Source organism: Pocillopora damicornis, chromosome 8, assembly GCF_964200805.1.
Source record: "Pocillopora damicornis chromosome 8, jaPocDami1.2, whole genome shotgun sequence".
NCBI lineage: Eukaryota > Metazoa > Cnidaria > Anthozoa > Scleractinia > Pocilloporidae > Pocillopora > Pocillopora damicornis.
In genome coordinates, this window is record NC_142677.1 from 8,144,931 (window position 1) to 8,166,227 (window position 21,297).

A 21,297-nucleotide genomic window follows, 5' to 3' on the forward strand; every position below is an offset into this window, starting at 1 on the left:
GGATATTTGTTGACATCGGACCCCTAAAAAGTAGCCCGAAGACATTGCATGCAAAATTGTCAACACATCTTTCTCAAATAAGAGGTCAAGTAAATGAGCACAAGTGAGTTAACTACTCTGAAACAAAAGACTACGACTCATTGTATTTCTTTCCATACAGGAATCATTTAAAATTTTAGAATAGCGAATTCAGTGTTAAGCCGTGGGGAGTCCCACTAGTCGTTTTTAATCTCATTGATCGCTTCGAGTGATCTCACTTCCGCTCGAATCATAATAAGTTTCGTGTAAACATTACACTTTGTCTGCTTGCGGTTTTACGCACTTCCCCTTTGTAAGCCAACGACCATTCACAAAGGACATAACATTGTATGCTCATCTCCCGTGGGGCTTGTGGTAGAATAGTCCACAGAATTCGTGGCAAACTTGTGATTACGTCAACTAATAACAGACCAAACACAGAATGAAGAGGTTTCTTGAGGTTGTCATTGTATTGTAAGTACCATTTCTTTTTAGTAACGTAACCTCCAGGGTATTAGAGTAATCGTATTCACTGATTGAAAGGTAAGTCTGCCCACAATCTAGCCTTCGAAAGATACACGTGAGAATTAGCTTCTTTCCTTGGTGCGCGTCAGTACATGAAAGCGATTACTAAATCAGTGTCTTTTGCTTCCCATCACAGAACATACTTGTTAAGTGCAGTAGTCACAGAAGATCCCCCAGGTAAGTTTGATATTTCATTACTTTCGTTCGTGGTGGCTCGTCAAGTAAGCACCTTCCCTAAAGATTCTCTCTGCTTAGGTTTTCGTGCCGGAATATATAAATGCTTTAATGATCACACAATAAAAATGCAGCGATGATGAGCAATCAAGAGGTTTTTTTTACAGGATTCAGCGTCAGGGAAAGATCAGCTTTGTAGTGAGCATGATTCGAAGGAATCAGAGAAATTATCTCACTAAGAAGACATTTAAGTCAACGGGTGACCCCTCTCTTTCAAAACATCAGAGAGCATGTCATGCTTCGCAAATGACAAAATTAGGTATCAAATGACTTTTCGCGAAGAAATAATAATAATAATATTGTTTTTTCGGTATAACGTATTAGATATCCATTGTTCAAATGGTGCGAGTTCCATTTACTGATTTCTTCAGCCAATGTGCTGCACGAGAAGAGTAATTACACTCAGTTGACAGGATATTTCATTCTTCAGAAGTTTTCATCGAAACTCAATGTTTACTCTGGACCACGCACTCTGCATATAAAGTAGGAGTTTGGCCAAACATTCGTCCTTTTTGTGGAAGGTTGGTGGGGAGGGATGGTGAGCGAACAAGTTTTTAGCTAGACCTGATCTGGAAAGACAGCTTGGTTCATGTAATCGGGGATCAAAAGAACAGATGAGAGAAGTACATAAGAAAGAACGAACATGTAGCCTTCCAGGAGGCTCTCAGTCATAGGGACGTGCGAAGGCACAAGCTAGAGGCAAAGGGCGCTCGCCGTTTAACGAGCGCTCGCCCTTCTGCTCGTTCACACTCTCTGATAGTCTTGCACAGCTTAGCAAACAAGAGAAAATGCTTCAAAATATGTTATAGAAGGACTAATACTTCCTCTCACCAGACGCGGGCGAGTTGGCTACATCTAACTATCAAGCATTTGCGTGGTGCCTTGTTCAAAACTAAGTCGATTTCTTCGATAGACAGATCTTGCCGTAACTAATTAAACTGAAACCAACGGACTGATTTGAAAAACAACCTTTTGATTGCTGAGCTATTGGTCAGACGATCGAAGACAGTGGAAATCCAAGTTTTTGTTGGCGGAGTTCGATTATCGAATTCAGTCGAATCAATCTTACCTAGTCGCTTCGTACTTGATAAGTTCACTCAGATGATGTTGCGTAAAAGAACTCGAAGAATAAGAAGGATTAATACGCGTTTTGTTATGTTTCAAGACCAAGCATAACTTGGTAACTTCGTGAAACCGATTTTAAACGCTGGCTTAGTCTCTGTTAATACAATATTGGAGCCCAATCGACCTTTAGGAGTTCAGGGGTTGCGTTGTAACGACAGAGGGTTCGATTACCGTAGGTTCGATTGCATTTAATTGGTTAGGTGTTTTGGTACGTTCATTTATTTCCGACTGTCAAACCTAGTCGAATTCAAAGAGACAATTTAACTGAGTTCCAATCAAATTCGAGTACCGAACAATGGAACGACGAAACAAACGAATGACAAACCACAAACGGATACAGTGTTAGGCTTAGAGAAAGCACAACTAGGCAACTTCAGTCTGGAATTCCATCTTTTAATATGTCAGAGATTTACTTTGAATATGTTCCTTTTAGTTTTGAACCAAGTATTCTCTAGTGTTATTCTTGTAGTTGTGCGCCATTCTCACTAAATACTTGTTCTATCTTTAGGAAAATGTCAACGTCGGATTTATCAAATCACAGGGCATTCTGGTGTTATTAAGTCCCCTGGTTACCCGAAAAGCTACAATCCTCTTCAAACCTGCATATGGCGTATTATTGTAAAGAAGGGCTACAGGATCCATCTTTATTTTGATCCACATTTTGATGTAACCAGGACAAAAGCATGCCGGGAAGAGTATGTAATGGTCAGCACTCGACGCCAGAGATTTACCTACTTCAACGTTGTTAGGACTAGTAAGGACTCCGTGGTGTTTTGTGGAGACCAGAAACCAAGCAACGTCACATCTCCTGGAAATGAAATGTGGGTACGCTTTAAGTCAAGATATGGTGGCCGAAGAGGTTTCAAAGCTTGGTTTGGAGCAGAAGGTAAGCTAATTAGTCGACCTTTGTCTAATTCTTTTTCCGCTTTTGTTCGTTTTTGCGCGGCAATAAGCTCTTAGAGAATAACAGCGGTGCTAAAAAAAGACAAGGAAGGGAGTAAGGAGGGGAAGGGTGTGAGGAGGGGCTTATTAGTCTATAGAGCCTCCATACGATAGGATTTTGAAAGAGGAGAATTTATGTACAGCAGCACATTATACAGTGGTATATGGTGTATGCTGGTAAGGTATTTTTTGAATCGCCGTCTAGATTTAATGGATACCTTGAACAAAATGCATTTCTTTGATTAAGGGGGGGGGGGAGGATTGGAGGGAGGGTGAAATTGGGCTTATTAGAAAGGGTGGCTCCTAAAAGAAACGAAAAGTTGTGGACTGGGGCTTTTGAGAAAAAAAAGGGAGGGGGGAGGTAGAACAGGGACGGGGGCGAAATGAAAAAGCCGACTTTATTAGTGAATGAAAATAAAGGAACCGACAATTTCCGAATAAATCGTGCAGTACGTTGCCGCTGAGGCTCAAGATTGAAATATGCGTGGATTCATGATTACAAAAACAATGATTGTGTAATTTTCAATTTACAAAATTCTCTCGTTCATTGACTTTGTCTTTACCGACAGAATAATCTTTCAGGTAAACGGCCAAATCGGCCCGTGGCAAATCTTCCAGTTGTCGATTTTCGTTCTTAGCCGCGAGAAATGCTATTACCAAAGCCGCTGAATACATAACTTTCACTTTTCCTTTTCGTATATTGGTTTTCCTCCCCTTCTTGGAAAGTTTGAACGTCTCGATCTGTAAGCGATACGGATTTTTTAGTGTTCCAGCAGCCATAATCCGAGAAAATTCCGACAAACTACCTTGGACTGAGAATGGGGAAGGCTTTGCTGTTCATTCATCAACCTGACCGAGTGGCGCAAAAGGCGAGTGACGTGTCTGATTGCCTGATTGGCGATATCAACACACGTAAAAAAATATCGTATTTTTTACGTGTGTTGTTACGGTTTTTCTAGGGGCTGGAAATCCTTGTATAACACTGTAGTTTATATGATAAAATGTCGTGAGATATGTCATGTTAAATCGGAACTCCTTATTTAGTGAGCAAAACTTCTTGAGCAAGTAAGGGGATATTCGGGACCAATTCAATTCGAAAAAGCAAACGTTACGTGGAAGCTTATCGTCGTAGAAAACCACGTGTTTTTAGACGGCTTTAAGTGCAGTACAGCTGTAAGCATATGATTAGTCGGGCGACCGACTATAGGTTTACCCTTGGGTTTCTCCACAAAGCTCAGTCACGTGCAATGGGGAATACCGCAGACACGTAATAGAGGCGCAACTTTCTTTCAGCCATGTTGAACATGGCGGATTTGTCGAATATCTTAGCGAATGGTGTCATCTTTTCTACGCTCAAGCATACAGACCCACACACCGTTCGCGGTAGACCCACTCTAAAAGATGCCTCGTGTAATGAGCGTATATTTCGAAACGGGTCATTCCGCGAACTCAAAATAGCAAAAGAATCAAATGATTTAGCGAAGGTCTCACTAGAATCAAACCAAAAATCAAACGAGTTATCTGTGAACAGATAATGTGGACAGAGTGACCGAAGAACATTTGTTCAGGGTTCCAAATAACAGCCGGCTGCCGTTTTAAAAGCTTTCTGGAAACGTAGAATCACTAGAATCAAACCAGAAATCAATCCAATAACCCATCTTGTAAAAGCAGAAGCCTGACGGATATTTTGATTGGATGTAGCTTTCACGATTAAGAAAGCTTGCATGTTGAAAAGAAGAGCTGATTGTGTGCATGAGGAGGTTGGGAAAACAAGCGGGGTGTGAGAGCTTCTATTGGATCGTTGCGAGGGCATCGCTTGAATCATACAGCCTTATTATGTTGAATCTTGAGTTTGCTCCTTAATGAGACGAGAACTGCCCTGGTCCCCATATCGCCATAATTTAAGAGAGTTACACTCACAGAGTTGAAAAACGAACACCCTGTCCAGCACTTGCAAACTGAAAAATAATGATTAGAGCCGAAAACGAAAAAAAAGTTAAATCAACGTCACTTCTGGCTAACGACAAATGTTCCTTTGTCTTTACTTACCTGGTTACTCTCTAACGTAAGTTGATAACTCATTTTAATAAAATAAATAAAATAATAATCACAGATAAAATATTTTGTATAAGGTCTGAGTTCAACTAAACTTCGATTCCTGATTTAGATTTCGAGAAGAAAATTGCGCATAATTGCGCAATAATTGCGCAAAAATGACAAATGTTTGGTATTTAAATTTGTAAATTATTTGCACATTTAAAATAAAAATGCTGATAAAAAAGGAAAATATGTATGCTCATTTAAAATAGCAAAAAAAAACCTACCAAAGTTGATTCGAGCTTTTAAAAGAAATGTTTACCTTTCAGACCTAAAAATTCCTTTTCTTACAAGCGGAGATGCAATGGCCGTAAATGAAGCTCCCTCCATTTTGCTCTAAATTGTAATTCATTGAGTACTAGTGAAGTAGGTTTACATACGAGTCTCGTTGCAATCCCTATGGAAAGTGTTACATACAATAACACTTTTCAAGGTATAGAGATTATTTAATGGAAAGTGCGCACGAACGATAGTTATTCACGAGTTGCGATGCATTAAAACTCTGAAAGACTCAAGCTAGAGCCAGTTTAGCTCTATCACAACTGGGGTGACTGAGTCGAATTTCGAAAATGACTAGTAAAGTACTATTTGGCTTGAAAGTACAAACCTCGGTTATTTGTATCATAGCGAGATGTAGTCGAGGTACCACCAAACAGACACATGACCTATTGCAATGTCTATCTAGTGGAACTTTCTCGTAGTGTATTGAGGTGACTTGACTTCTGCGGCACTTACTTCGGCAACGCAAACACTCAGCGGTAAATTGATTCTTTAGTTCCGGACTGAGGAGACTTAGAAGTTCTAAGTGCAGTGTAAGTCGAACTGACTCACTTTTCACTTTTTCGAAAAGACAAGTGTATTAAGTAATATTTCCAAAGCGGCATCCGCTTGGAGGAGCTCCGTAAAAGAGTAGGCAAAATACCTGACCAGAAATAAAAGTTCAAGTATGTGCATAAATTTCTGATAGATCTTGATACTATTTGATATCTGAGTCAAACTGATCAATGTGGTAATTGTTTCTTTCCATTAGACATAGACGAGTGCTCGGAATTTGCGAAAGGAGGCTGTCATCATGACTGTTTGAACACCCCAGGAAGCTTCAGATGTACCTGCAGATTGGGATACCATCTTTCACCAGATAGCAAAAGATGCGTTGGTGAGCGGTGCATTATATTAGGCAGCTTACACTCAAGTCACACTTGTGTACGTTGTGCATGACTACACCTGAGCATACAGCGCTTTTCAATAGAAGAAGCTCGAAAATAAATAAGGTCACGATCAAATGAATATCGGATAAAATTACTCGAAGTGTCACAGGCAGACAGTCAGAGGGTAAGCAAACACCTAAAAAAGAAAGATGACCGCTGCCCTAGATTTGGAAACGTTTCGAGAATACGCCGTTCGTTGGGACAAACTGCAGGGTTTTGGGTTGAGCTCATGTTCGTATGTGTCTGAGTGGACGGACGGATGTTCACGAATAGAACGATTAGCTATACGAGAACAATTGTTAATTTCAAGGAGCCTAGGGTGCCGATTTGAAAGGTTATTGATGAATGCGCTCTCTTGTGGTAAAGAGTTGTCCGTCTCATGAACGTTCTCTTCGGAACTTTTGCGTCAAAAGCAGGGCAACAGAAAAGCTACCCACGATTACGATGAGCAAGAAGAGAGTAGAAATGAAAGAGCTAAGAATATACTGGAGAGGCAGTATTTCTACCTCAAAATTTTCCTGTTTATCTCTAAGAAATAAACTTTCTTTATGCTGGTATCTAATTTAAGAGCATGTATGCTTTCAAATGCAGACGTTCTTCGGACAAAAGTGTTATTTAGTTTGGTTGCAATTTTCTAAAGGAGTGGCCAGAAAATGGCAGAAAAGATTCCTAAATGTGTTTGAAGGAAGAACTTTAATAGTCGATTGATAAATTTAAACTGGTCGGCTTGATCATGTTTCCCTTGCGGTACACATAAGACCAGTTTTGGACGTTTGCAGATTTATTTCTCTTTTTTCAGAGGACATTGTGATTTCCTTCTCAAAGAGGCGTTACAACGCATCAGTAGAAGCAACAGCCCCACCCGGTACATCCATTATTACAGTGCATGCCAACACTGGAAACTCCAAACGATCGCTTCGTTACTACATCATCTCTGTGAACGGCAAACGCGTCAGAGCCAAAACCCGCACACGGTTTGACATGGATCCAGAGATCGGTAATGTTGAAATCCTATTTGACTTCCTTGCTCAGCCGATGAAATTTGCATACCATGATAATCGCACAAACGTTATGAAGGGTCGAGGGCCTAAGCTCCAATTCTATTCATTTAGTTTTACCTTTTGTTTTGCCATCGGAACTTTTTGTTTCTAGATTCCTTTTACTTTAATCCCACAGGTACTATTTCCATTCGCCGTAAACTCAAGATAAACGCCGTTTATCGCCTCAGAGTTAAGGCACGTTATAGAAACGTATCGTCCAGTTATGCCATGGTCATAGTCAGAGCAACTTCTCCCCTAAAGAAAGCCCGCCTTAGCGCTGACGAGGGGTTGAAATTCCCCAGTCCAATATATTCAGTCATTATTCCTTGCACCATGATCGTTGGACAGACTATATTGCACCTAAGAGCTGAGAAAAGCGAGGGCCTAACAAATTCTTCCATACGGTACAGAGTTCAGTCTGTCGATCCGTTCAATCGTAGCCCTTTCTTCAGTCTTAACCCCATCAAAGGTTCCCTCAAGATCGACAGGGATCTGACAGACCTCATATCTGGTGAGAAACCAGCCAACTTTGTGCTTCAGGTCATTGCCAGGGCTCCAGAGAATCCAAACGTATTTGCGTCTACGCAGGTGTCAATTCTTATAGTTCCAGAGTATGCTGGTAATAACTATGTCAAGTCTTCTATGGAGGCTGTTAATAACAGGTCTTTTATCGTGCTGAGCTCTGACCGTTTGCGATCTCACAAGAACGCCTCCTTTTACAACAAAAAGAAATCTTCGAGAGGTCGAACAGAATTCTCTCTACATCGTCTGTTTCGGCGACCATCCCTTGAAGCTCAAAGAATTTCCAACGCAGACTTAAAGTTCAACAAAATAATCAGGGAAATTAAGCGTGAAGTGGCAGATGACCTGATTGGTGAGTTTCTTTTTACTTTTATTATACAGTCAAATCCCAATAATTCAAACCGCTTTTAAGGGAAATCAATAAAGGTTCAGTCGAGTTATCAGGAGTTGGTATCAAAAGACCGGAAATAAGGAAAAAACGCTGATTAATTGATGAAACACTAAATTACTGTAGAAATCACAACGTAACGTAAATGTTTGGACTGCTCTTCATTGTTTGTTATCATGATTAAGAGAATAACCTAAAGGGAAACGAAAATTGGTCCAAACACCTTTTTGAGAGACGAATCGAGACGAGATGCCGAAAACTCCCTCAAAGACTGATGTGTCCTTAGTGTGTAACGGATAATAAGTGGCTGAACGTGGATGCTAATTACATCCTTGAATGCTCTTCTTGAGTGTGATAAGACTATAGGTCTTTCTCTTAGTTCGAAAAAGTGATTTGCCGGTGGATATCAAACCCCTATTAGTAAAGCTCGGTCATCCTTAACGTCTTTTTTGGAATAAATTGAGCATTCTGAATTGTTTCTGTATAAGACGTTTGTAAGGAAATGTCAACAATCTCGAAAATCTTGTTGGTTTTCTGGTTGACGAAACATCCAAACTCATATGCTATTTTCCGTTCTAAAATCTGAACATTACTCTCTTTTGCAAATGATTAGATTTTTCATTAAACCAATTTCGAATTGTTGAACTGAAGAAATAGCCAACAATTCTTTGCAAATTATGTTACATTTTTCGTCCGTCCGTCCGTTTTGACTTGTCTTTCCCAGTAGATGAACGTGCACGATCAGGTGTGGTGTCGGTGAGACTAGGCCCAAGCACCGTTGCCTCAGCCAACAGATTGTCCGACATCATCGAAGAACTAAACTGCTCCATGCCTACAGCCGATTGCTCCGACACTGAGTACCATTCACGCTACCGAACCTTTGATGGTACCTGCAACAACCTTGATAACCCTCTTTGGGGCGCAGCAACCACACCATACACTCGGATGTTAGACCCAATTTATTATGATGTAAATGGCTTATCAGATCCCGCAGGATTTCCAGATCAGCCGTATGCACCTGAGCTTCCTTCGCCACACCGTGTGAGTAAAGAATTCATCATTCACGTAACCGAGGCTAGTGGAAACAAAAACCGATATTCGCACATGATGATGCAATGGGGACAGTTTTTGGACCATGATCTCTCCTTTACAGCAGAAAGCGAAGGTGCAGAAAAATGCTTCTTACCAAAGTGAGTGTACCACAGGATCATTTTTTTAAGTTTAGCCCATCGATGCTGGCAGCATCTCCTGGGCTTTGTCAATCATGTAGGGTATATTAAACCATTATTGTACTTCACCATAGTAGAAATCTAGTTTCATCATCAGGACAATTATGTCTTTAACCTTGGTTGAAACTAATCCAAGCGCTTTCAATTTGAATTTGGGTTTATCACAATAGGCTACATTCGACGTAAAGATGCCTTAAGTTGCCTTGTAAGTGTCTTTTTCACTTTCCATTTCGTTCAATAAAAGCTGAGACAAAAGGAAGTGACAGACACAATCATATGTACATCTGATACAGCGTTGCTAAAAGACAATTTCCTTTTAGCTGTGATCGATCACCAGGGGATTACGAGCCACCGTGCTTTCCCATCATGTACGCAGATGGCTCCGGATGTACCATGTTCACAAGATCTGCGGCTGCTTGCCAAACTGATAACGAAAACGTAACGCCCCGTGAGCAGCTCAATACTATCACTTCATTTATCGATGGATCGCAGATATATGGTTCCAGCATTGAGTTAGCAGAGAATCTTAGGGATTTTGACAGTAAGTATGTTTTGCATATGGTTAGTTTTCGTAACAATACAGTTGGAACCCATTGTGAATTGTGTGTAGCGGTGCTCAAATCAAACTCATCTTAACTGTATATTGCACACATTGTGTAGCAGAGCCGGGAGACAGTCAGCAGAAAAGTAATGACCCCATTTTGGCCTCTCTGTTAGAATATTTAGTGAGTGCCCCCTCCTCCTCCCCCTCTCGGGTAGGACTCCTGCCCCAATGAGCCTTCCATCTGATAGAAGCGTTGACGGTATACAAGAAGTTTGGTTTCCATCAGCCCTTTAACACTCACAAGTGGTTAGCATGTATAACTTCTCCATATAATATCCATACATTAGCCAGGAAAAAGGTGAATAGGAATAGTCAAACCTATCAGATAGAAGTTGTTACCTTGATCTAACACCAAATTCTCGTAGTTAATTTACAAGGAGCAGCTAAAGGGGAGATTTAACAATAAGATCTTGAACCTTAAAAGGTTTAACGACCTAATGCGTCTAGAAAACAAATGTAAGAGCATTAACCCTGGCGTCTCTTGGTTTTATGACGCACTGCTGTGTTGCTTTCAGTTAAAGTGTAGGCAAAATTATCTGTTAATTGATTTGTTGTTACACTCTCGCTATGCTGTCTCCGTAAGTGTCGAAGCCAAGTAGTTTTAACACTATAAAACTTAAAATGTGCACTTCATCACTGTCGTTGATGGTGAGGCAATTTAGCCGAGATTTTTTTGCAACAACAGTTAACTTGGACAATGTTTCGAATGAAGATGTGTTTCGAATAAGGAAGCAAGTCACTTAAACTTTTCTTCGAGCAAGAACAAAAGATAATATCTCAGCCAGTAGTGACAGGTATGTAAGTCTTTGGCTCTAGCAAGGTCAGGGGCATGAAGAAAAGTAATTGAGCAATCTTTTGACAATAGTTGTAACCAATCTGAGGTTTTAGTGCACCGAACGAAAGCAATTGTCAGATTGATCAGTTCGAAGAATGTCAAGGAAGTGAAAATTGACCCAACCTAGTTGCTTCACATCTTTGAAGTACTCCTAGGTAAAATGCCAATAAAGACAAACGTGAATGATACGATAACCATACCCATATCATCAATATCTACTCTCTGTCTGTCCATTGACAAGCAGCAACCCAAACTGAAAGTCAGGCGTACAATGGAAATAACCCAGGAAAAACACTTTAAAACACATTCTTTGTCGTTGTTAAAATTCATGAATGAGTTCACGATTGAGTGTTCTTTTACTAAGAAATCGACTGCTTAGCAAGCTTACGATGCAGCATGACATTAATTATACAATTCAGTTTATTGCAGATATATAGGGAACAATGGTTGAACACCATTTATTGAAAGATGTGGATCGTGTCATGGAGATTTTCTGCAGTCGCAAAAACGGGGAAGATTATCTATGTCATCCTGTGATCCTGTACTTTAAAAAGCATTTTCATTTCAGATGTGATTTTTATTTACTCTAAATGAAATATGTAGGCGTATGCTGGTATGTCGCGCTCGTGGTCCATTCCATTAAAATCCCAGGGACAGGAAATACTATTATTGGCAATAGGTGTGCCCAGACGGAAAACCGAGAAAACCGACAGGGTAAAAAAAAAAGCGTGCATCAATGTAGAAAAGGGGTTTGATCGCCAAGTTATGTATGATGCACTAAACAAATCAAATAAGATATTTATTTAGAAGTTGTAGCATTGAAAAGTTCTAAGCAAACGGATTTAAATATCGTGTCATGTGCTATTTTGCAGCTAAAAAAGGCCATTTGAAAATAACGCGACCGAGGTACCTGCTACCATTTGTAAAATCGCCTTTCAACCCTCCCTTGAATCTTTGTCAGTTGTTCGGTGGCTGTTATGACGCAGGTGACTTTAGAGTCAATGAGCAGATCGCCCTCGTCGCAATGCACACCTTATGGGTTAGAGAGCACAACAGGATAGCCGAGATTCTCTTTGAAATCAACAAACACTGGAACGCAGAGAGAATTTACCATGAGGCAAGAAAAATTATTGGAGCCATTCTTCAACATATCACATATAGCCATTATTTACCCAAAATACTCGGAGCTGACTTTTTGCCTCCATATCATGGATACACTAACGTACATCCTGGAATCCTAAACGTGTTTGCCACTTCAGCATTTCGATTCGGTCATAGTATGGTGAGACCCAAATTTGCTATGCTCGATGCAAACTATGATCCGGTTGCTCCCGATGTGCCACTCATAAAATCGTTTTTTAACAACAAATTGATTCAAAGAGAGGGTATCGAGCCAGTGCTTTTAGGACTTCTTGCCAATGAATCGCAAAGCACAAGCCGTGAAATAGCCGCGGGACTGACGAAACACCTTTTCCAACAACCAGAATCAGAACATGGGTTTGACTTAGCAGCGCTGAATATCCAAAGAGGCCGCGACCACGGTCTTCCAGGTTACGGGGCATGGAGACGCGAGTGCAATCTCTCACACGCAGATATCTTTCAGGAGACTACTTACGAGATTAAGAACGCTACGTCACGACAGATATTACATGATTTATATGAAGATGTAGAGTACGCTGACCTGTGGGTGGCAGGGTTGGCAGAGGATCCGCTACCTGAGGCCATGGTTGGTCCTACTTTGCACTGTATTCTGAAAGAGCAATTTCGACGTTTGCGTGATGGGGATCGGTTTTGGTATGAAAACGGTGTTTTCACAGTTGAGCAGCTTGATGAGATAGGAAAGACTTCACTGTCAAGAGTACTGTGTGATAACATTTATGGTATTGTTTCCGTTCAAAAAGATTCGTTCATTGCCGCCAAGGACGAATTAAAACGAGTTGAGTGTACTCAGATCCCTAGTATGGACCTAACGAAATGGAGAGAAAATCAGCCCTCAGTTCCTGAACCACGTAAGTTGCTTGCTTTTAATAACAGTGGCTCACTAATATTTGTTACTGCACCTTTGCTGTGATGAATAATTTTCCCCCTCCCCCATTATAATTTATGTTCAGTAAGTGTCAAGTCATTGCTAAACATCCTATGGTAATCAACCTATAATGATTAACCTATGAATTAGTAAATTGCTATTAAAGCTTACTAAGAAAACCCTTTAAGTTATTACCCCTATGTTTTATTTTGGATTGAATTCAGAGTTCACTTAGCAAGTACGTTGTGTGTCTCAAGATTTATTGAAAAAAATGAGAAATAATATTATTCCTTGATTTTCAGTTGGAACATGGTCTGAATGGGTATACACTGTAAGGAAACCTACTGGAAGCTGGGCTGTTTCCATAGCTGACGACATTTGTCCAAGTTCCATGATGGATATTGAATGTCAGCTTGCAGATGGCTCGCCAACCCAATCATCAGGTCAAGTGATTCATTGTAAAGAGCGCGTTGGGGTATATTGCCGAAACAGAGAGCAAGCAGGAGACAAGAATGTTTGCATGGATTATCGCTTTCGCTTCTTGTGTTCCAGCATAGAGAAACCTGGTGAGTTCATTATGAGCATATAGTGTAACCCTGTACAACCACGAAGCCACAAGGACCTTACATATTTGAATTTGTTCTATTACAATGATCCTATGATGGCCGTCTGCTTAAGTATTAAAGCATAGCTTCTATTGTGTACATCATTACAGAACAAAATGTAACAGCTTCGATACAGAACAGTTGTGAAATATTCACTTCAGAAAAGTACTCCAAACGTCGTTAATGTTAAGTATGTCTCTGAATCGATAGTCGTCCTTTTTTTGATTATTTTTCAGTTTCCCAGGGATTGAAATCTTTAACGACGACGCTTACTCCTTCAAAACCCGACACTCAGTGCAACACAGGTAAGTTAGAAATGGGGATGGGGGAGGGACGCCAATTAAATAAATAAGCATACCGTGCTGGAATAAGACACCCTAAAATGCCATTCATTAAATTATATCTAAAATTAGATTATCTAAAACATGCCCCTGAATTTTGCGGGTTTTTGTTTTAGGAAATCACTTATTTCACCTATTCGGTGCCTTTGCTACGAATAACGCTGGGTATCCTAAGGGTTCAATACGATATTCTTGGCATTTGACCGACATAGCAGCCATAGAATTAAACTCAGGCTAATGATTTTACAATACTTCAGAATTTCTTTCCATCACTGACAGCAAAGCTAGCTGAGTCGAAATTAATTACTGATACAAATTTGATGTGTCTTTAGGGCGATATCCAAGCGATTTTCCTTTATCATTTGATACCGTTCAGCACATCACTATTGCACACGCTTACACCAATGAGCCAAATAGTGAGTACATGTTCGCAGGTAAGGATAAAGGGCAGCCGAAGAAACGCTTTTTAATCTCTTTCGACGTAAAGAAGATCACAAGGCGAGCAATCGTACATTCTGCTAAGTTGTACCTTTACCTCCTGAAATTTGGGGCTGGTTCTGAAGGTGATGAGACAGCCAGGTCTCCCTCGAATTCTCTTGAACTCTATCAGATCATAAGCACCGACTGGCATGCGGAGAACACAACCAGTGTAATACCGTGGCATCAGGACTATCTGGGAATTGGAAAAGACGTGACAAAGAAAAGGTATAGTCTGTCTGCTTTGTTTGTTTACGTGATCATCTCTTTTTCGCATTAAATAAGAGTCTTGAAACCACTCATTTTTAAATGGCTGAAAATTGCATGAATTGCTTCGCACTACCAAGGAAAAGGCTAATTTCTTCAAAGTTTCCTGATAACAAACGGTCATACGAACCTGACATAAGAGATCAAGTATTAACTTTACAGCAAATGGCCAATGGTAGAAATCGTACTTGTAGATCTCCTTCCAGCAATTTGCGCGTATAATCGAGAGTAGTTGCATATGCCACTGCGAACAAATATGTATCAACGGGGTTGATCTCAAGGTTTTAAGAAAAGTAAGCGAAGGGTGATAATTATGGCCGAGCAAGATCTTTGTCGCTCTGGTTTCACTCTCTGTCTATTTATCTGAAACCACGTACTTGATGAAATAATGTCTGAGCAAGTGATCTTCTTCTCTAGACTGGTATCGATGTGGAAATTCATGGAATATAAACGTGAATCCACCTTTTTTCTCTCGGTTTCGGTCTGACAGAGTTTTCCCTACAAAAATTGTGATGGATTCCAAGTTCAATGACCTGTTGTAATATTTTGATATTTGTGACATATTGATGGAGTGGACTTTAATTACAATAGGGTATTGTTGCCTTCTAAGAACCTTGTTTATCTCGACTAAAGATCAAACTTAGTAAACGCCCATGTCTATACTATTGCAATTCAATCGTTACATTCCATTGCCCACTTGAAGGAGATTTGATATTCAAATTAAATCTTGACCCTGTAAACAATGAAAACGATAAAACCATTCACTCGCATTGGTCCACAACTCATCGCGCCTTATAAGTAGTTGAAAAAAGAGTTCCATCAAACCTTATCACAAGGATCTCGACAGACCTTCGGGTTTAGACACAACATTCAGGATTCCTGCGATGTTTCCATTTAGATCTCGTATTAGACGTAAATACTTCTCCTTACGAAATGGAAATAATTTGCTACCTGTAACCTATTCCATTGCAAGGCAAAGATGATTCGCGTTTCTATGTTCTCAATGGACAATCTCTGAATAACAAGGACGAGGAGTTTGCGAATCTCTTCTTGATCATCTGCAGACTAGCCGCACGGAAGGTGGTATCGCGAACTTCTAGAAAGCACTGGACTGCAGCATCATGTTACTATTCCAACAGACTTGAGTGGACACATTCTTGGCCATATCATAACGAGGCAGTCTGATCGTCTTGGTATTTCTACTGCATGGACTGACTATCTCTTTTTGGATCATTTTCCCGTCCACTGCCAGCTTGACATAAATACGCCTTCACGTAGGGAAACACAAAGATACTTAAGAAAATTGCAATCAGTCAGTGTTAGCACTCCGCCAGACGACCTTTCCTTCTCCCTTTTACTCAAAAAATTGTTCTACATTTGATTCATTTTCAATTTTTAGTAAGGAAAATGTTTCACAACCATTCGCTAAATCAAGTAAGTAATCTTTCTCCTAAGACCCCAAGCCAACTCCCCTCGTGATTGAGTGCCTAGATGTCTTCCTACTTGTACTTACTAGGATAATAAACACCCTCATAAGCTGGACGCTTTCCTGATATCTTGAAAGAAGCTGCTGTCCATCCGAGATTAAAGAAATCATAAGCAGAAATGTCTTTCAACAGCCTTCTTCCCATCAGTAACCTTTCGTTTGTTTCTAAACTAATAGACCAAGCTGTATTTAGTCAAACTAATAATTATTTGACTGTGTATGAAGCTCAATCCTCATACCGTAAATCAAACTGAACGGAAACTGTGCTGTTGTGGTATTAATTTTGATTTAACATGACTCAGTAAGACGTTACTCTCTTAGTTATACTCGGCTCAAGCGCAGCTTTACATACTGTCGTCCATTTCATCCTCTTGATCGTCTACATACGGACTTCGGCATCTGAGTTAGCGCACTCCTGGTTCAAGTTTCATCTACACAATAGAACGCAGTTCATATTCATCAATGCGGGTCAATGTCAAGTACGGAGTACCACAGGAACTATGTTTTGGCCCTCTTCTGTTTGTACTTTACGTTACGTTCACGATCATCGAGCTGCATCCTCCTGATATTCATGCCTGTGTATGCTGACGACATGTAGTTATATATCTTCTTCAAAGCTGAGTCCACTTTTTCTTTAAGGCTTTATTGTGTGTGCAAAAGTGCAACTTGCAACTGGAGGGCTGAATTGCGTGTACACAAAATAATAATTTTAAATAAATCCAGGGATTAGCAATCAGCTGCTTTTGTAGCCATGCAAAGCTGCGTTGCAGATATCAGAAATTGGTTGTTATTAGACAAGCTTAAATCAAACAACGACAAAATAGAAATCATTATCCTGGGTGCGTGACAGCAACTTGTAAAAGTCATTATAAACCCATAACAAATTGTAACAGTATAAACACTTCGACCAGTAATGTAAAGAGCCTTCGATGCTGGTTTGATTCACAGTTTAAGATGGATACTCACATCCATAATATATGTGAAGCTCCCCGGCTCTTTTCGCCCATACAACATGAGAAGAATTATAAAAATTCCGCTCAAGCCTTATTGAGCCCGACCCTAGTCAACGCTTTTGTAACAAGCTTTTAAGAGTAGTGTAACATCCTCTTGTATGGTCTGCCTAATAACCCACTGCAAACGTCAACGTGCACAGAACGCAATGGTAAGACGTATCTGCCATGTTAGACTTTTTGACCACTTTACCCCCTTCTTTTCTGGTCTTCATTGGTTATTGGTTCGCAACAAAATCCAAATTGAAACATTTCTCTTAACATATAAAGCTTCGAAAATACTCGCTCCTACATTTATTACTGAACTGTGCTCCTGGATACCATCTGAGGTCTTCGAATAACAAACTTCTTTTACTATTTCCAAATATTAGAATTCTAGCTACTTTCTGTGGCCACTCGTTGACCATTGCACCCAAACTTTGTAACTTTGTAACCCGCGAACATCAAACGCCTCCAGAAAATTTGTCTATCGAAAGAGACATGTGGCTTCCCTAACTTATTAACTTTAAGATTTTGAAACTTTTATATTCACAATTATTCGCCAAAGTGTAGGTGATTATGGTGGATATTTAACGAGCTGAAAAGCAGCGAGGTTAATATCTACCACTTTTACCGACACCGAGGTGAGTAATTGTTTTAGAATATACCACACAGGTACCAAAAATTAGTTCATTTCTCTCAATATACCGAAAAATGGTCGGAAATTAAAGTCTCAATGCGCGGTTTTGTCTTTTCGGCTGCTTAGAGGTGAATAGTACTTGCTATTCACTTCCGAACTAGACAATTAGTCTAGTATGCTTATTATAACTATAATAATATATGTATTTATCATATTCTAGATTTTATCATGCATTGTGAACCTTGATTGTATCTAATCATCGTACGTTGTACTTTTCAACGGAAGTTTGTAACACGCGTGTGAGCAAAATCATATGTAACACGCCCATTGTAAGTTGATTAAGATTAAATTGATAAAAACAATTTTGGCCGAATGCCGTTGCCGTAAACTTTATGCTTTTACTCACAGAGGAAAGGCCTCGGCGCTGGGTTTGTTATATTGAAACTCTCAGTAAATAAAAAGCAAAGGCCATGCGTTATACTTCTCAATGTTGGTATGAAGTATAGTTTTCTTTTAAGCCCGTGACCGTATCATTGATTTAAGAATGTCCTCTTTCATATGGAATAAGTATTCTTGTCGATTGGCGGCGCCCTTTAAGTGTCTCGTTGCTTTACGAGAAAGGCCAACCCTTTAGAAAATCATTACTGTGGCTAAACCCATGACTTTTCACGGCATCATTGTGGGCAGTACTTTGTCTCAGCCACATTTCATCTGCGTGCAATTTAATGTATCTATACATAACTTCATAACTGAGTTAACTGAGACAGGAGGGGTAAGATAGGCGAAGTGACATCAGCAACATATTTTGTTATTATTACAAATTTTGATCATAAAGATCGAAAAAAAACGATAAATGAGAGGTTTATTAATCCCAACTTGGCTAACGTCTGATTTTTCCCTCACAGGCTGACACAAAGCAAAAGCCTGCAACCTGGAGAAGGTCAGCGATGGATTGAACTCGATATTCAACATGCTGTGAGAAATTGGCAGATCAGAAATCAGCCAAATTATGGACTTTTGCTGAAGGTCAGAAAAGAATCGAATGCAGATGCATTGATGAAGTTTGCTTCCAGAGATCATCCACTATTAGATTTACACCCAAAGCTGGTTGTCTGCCTCACCATCCCTCCCTGGTAGATGAGTAATAGACTTCTTGATGGTTCCGATGGACATGACTAGTAATGAGTTAATCACTTAAGCTTAGGGAAACAACCTGACGAAGGAACTTTACGATGCATACAATTTTACGATATAACGCGGATCGCAAAGCTAATAGTGCGATATTTAAAGTGGAATTCAATAGTTAGGTTGTTAATTTTCCTTGCATTGCTTAAATGTTGTAATAAAATAAAGAAAAAGCTTTTTCCAACAAATTTTATTCCTTCGGCGCCTTAAAAACCATTCAAATTGACTGTAGGAACATTCAAACGTGTAATGTATGTGAAAGAAGCTAAAAGTTTAATCAGATCTTTTTCAGTGAAACAGCTCGCGAGGGCAAGCTCCATCAATCAAGTAGTGTTTGGTCACTACATATTTTCTATATTTTATTAAGAAATGTCTGTGTTCTATTAACGCGTGCTTTTGAGTGGCTGCTGCCAAGACTTTCAAAAATCTTCGACCAGCTTGCTTTACGTATTTCATTGTTTTTTCCCTTTAGTACGGGTTACGCAGTTTTATCAGTGACAAAAGTCACCGTGCACGCTGTAAATGGTAGCATTTTTTGTTTGTTTTCGGAGAACTTTCTTAGTTTAAGTCCTTGCTGAAGGATGCTGCTTAGTTTATTTTTGAAATAAAAATTTACGTGATGCTTCTTCCACCGAAAATTGTAAATGCAGGTGTCTCGTGTTTCTCACCGTCATTTCCTGTTAAGTCTGGACTTTGTTTGGCGCGTTACCAGCGTTGTATGATAAGTCAGCCCTAATTCCACCATAAATAACTCGCCTCAGTGGCCAATCATATTGCAAGAGTTCTCTATGTTATTAAACCTCATTTTAAATTGTGGAAATATGGTACGTGAATCTTAAAGAAACCTTTCGCGAATAAGGGCATTTTCCTTTGTCTAATAGCCCGAAGAGAGCTCGAATTAAAAGAATTTACAAAATACCTTAATTTATCTCGCGAAATCTTTGTCAGTGTTCTAGTATAAGTTCAACTGTCGCTCTCACGAAATCAATATGAGTTGCATAATAACTTCGACAATTGGGTAGCAACGGATGTCTCCTTTGACCCGACCTGTCCATCTATTGGCTTATCTATTCGATAAGCAACAGTAAAGTTGAGATGGAGCCTTAATGACTTTGTAGAAGCAATTTCAAGAATTATCACTTGTCCCTTAATATTAACATGCTTTCTTCTTGTGCTTAGACTATCACTACTACGCGTATCATTCCATAAAGCTGCGCTATACAATAGTTTTGGACGGGATCTGTTCATTTTTTTGCAAAGAGATTAACGAGTGTGTCCCAAGGTTGAGAACAATTTCATGGTCCGTAGGATTTCATTACAAAATACAGTAACTCGACTTCGTTAGCGCAGAACAAACTTGTGAAACAGTCATTAAGAGACTGCAAACCTCATTTATCGAAACAGCGTTGATAATAAAATTTATCAAAAGATCATAGATCGCTCTTATTGTCATGTCTGAATACAGCGAGTGCTCCGTGGACTCTTCAGTAGGTCCTATGTTGGTAACTATCGCTATAAATGACTGATATCTGTTTGATTTTACCCTTAACGTGTAGGCTGCATGTGTAGCACAACTTTTCCCACCTTAATGTTGTGCTATGAAGTATTAAGTTAAATGCGATTTTGTCGTTGTTTATAATTAGCAAGCAGTTACTATTTGAATTCAAAGTCCGGAGTTATTTAGGTTTTAAGCCAATGCGACGAGTTTCCTAATTGTGACTGTCTTGTTTAATTTCCATTTCGTGGACGAGTTAAGTTTTTTACAAACCTCGCCTTGGACCCACACTAAATACTTTATGCAGTCAAAGATTGATTTAATTGTATCGGAAACATTATGTACGTTGTTGTTTATTCGGGAGATTCTTGTAAAGTTTTCGGGTTAGTGTTCTGACAACAAATCTATCTTTAATCTAGCAAGGTCAGTAGGCTAATGCCTCCGATATTAAATGCAAAAACGTGTTCTTTAGAGTGAAGATTTCAGAAAGAATGATCGAATAGAGATAGAGTCAGTCGACAAGAGTTAGCCAGAGTGGAGTGAATTTGATTTAAGCAGGATCGTTTTAGATACCAAGAGATAAAAGTAGACTGAAAAAGACAGGTCGAGACCTCCAGATGCCTTATACGCAAAGCATGGTGCGTTCTACAGCTAGCTTCCCTCGTCATTGTGACGTATTAGTTGGATCTCTATGCGATATTTATCGACTGCCATTTTGTCCACCGTTTTTTACTTCAAACTATGTCGGCGTTTCGCGCAGTTTTCATGCTCAAATGAGGAAATGTTCGAAACTCTGTTTAACTTATCACAAAGGATTAATCATGGAAAACTTTTGTAGGGACGTTAGGGGGTAACTAGCTTGAGCAAGCTCGCTAAGAGGAAGGTGCCAAGAGTCCGAAATCACAAAGCTATCTTACCATACCTTGCTGTTGCAACTTCTACAATGTTTTCTCCTTGATTAACTCCATCTCTAACTCTAACTCCAACTTTCGACTACAACTCCAACTTGAACTAATAAA

At 39.7% G+C, this 21,297-nt stretch overlaps 1 protein-coding gene across 8 annotated transcripts; it reads left to right on the plus strand.

The window, feature by feature from the left end:
- The first annotated feature begins 318 nt into the window (after positions 1 to 318).
- On the plus strand, positions 319 to 19,707 carry LOC113684304 (myeloperoxidase). 8 transcript variants are annotated; one of them, XM_027201653.2, is made up of 13 exons: positions 319 to 492; positions 680 to 720; positions 2,411 to 2,788; positions 5,972 to 6,097; positions 6,949 to 7,146; positions 7,326 to 8,063; positions 8,824 to 9,289; positions 9,649 to 9,869; positions 11,640 to 12,776; positions 13,096 to 13,359; positions 13,635 to 13,703; positions 14,072 to 14,444; positions 18,504 to 19,707. In XM_027201653.2, exons 1-13 carry the CDS (start codon positions 461 to 463, stop codon positions 18,733 to 18,735), a joined length of 4,275 nt encoding a protein of 1,424 aa, XP_027057454.2. In that variant the 5' UTR covers positions 319 to 460; the 3' UTR covers positions 18,736 to 19,707. The 8 variants fall into 8 exon arrangements, with proteins under 8 accessions (XP_027057454.2, XP_027057462.2, XP_089037158.1 ...); XM_027201661.2 differs by having other exon boundaries at positions 8,827 to 9,289; XM_089181032.1 differs by lacking the exon at positions 319 to 492 and adding an exon at positions 495 to 561 and having other exon boundaries at positions 8,827 to 9,289.
- Positions 19,708 to 21,297: the final 1,590 nt, after the last annotated feature.

What these genes read in the sequence shown, in the direction of transcription:
- LOC113684304 (XM_027201653.2), top strand. Translation starts at nt 461, where the DNA reads ATGAAGAGGTTTCTTGAGGTTGTCATTGTATT. An exon ending in AGTCACAGAAGATCCCCCAG is followed by an intron (nt 721 to 2,410) that starts GTAAGTTTGATA and finishes TTCTATCTTTAG; the next exon opens with GAAAATGTCAACGTCGGATT. An exon ending in GCCCTCAGTTCCTGAACCAC is followed by an intron (nt 12,777 to 13,095) that starts GTAAGTTGCTTG and finishes CTTGATTTTCAG; the next exon opens with TTGGAACATGGTCTGAATGG.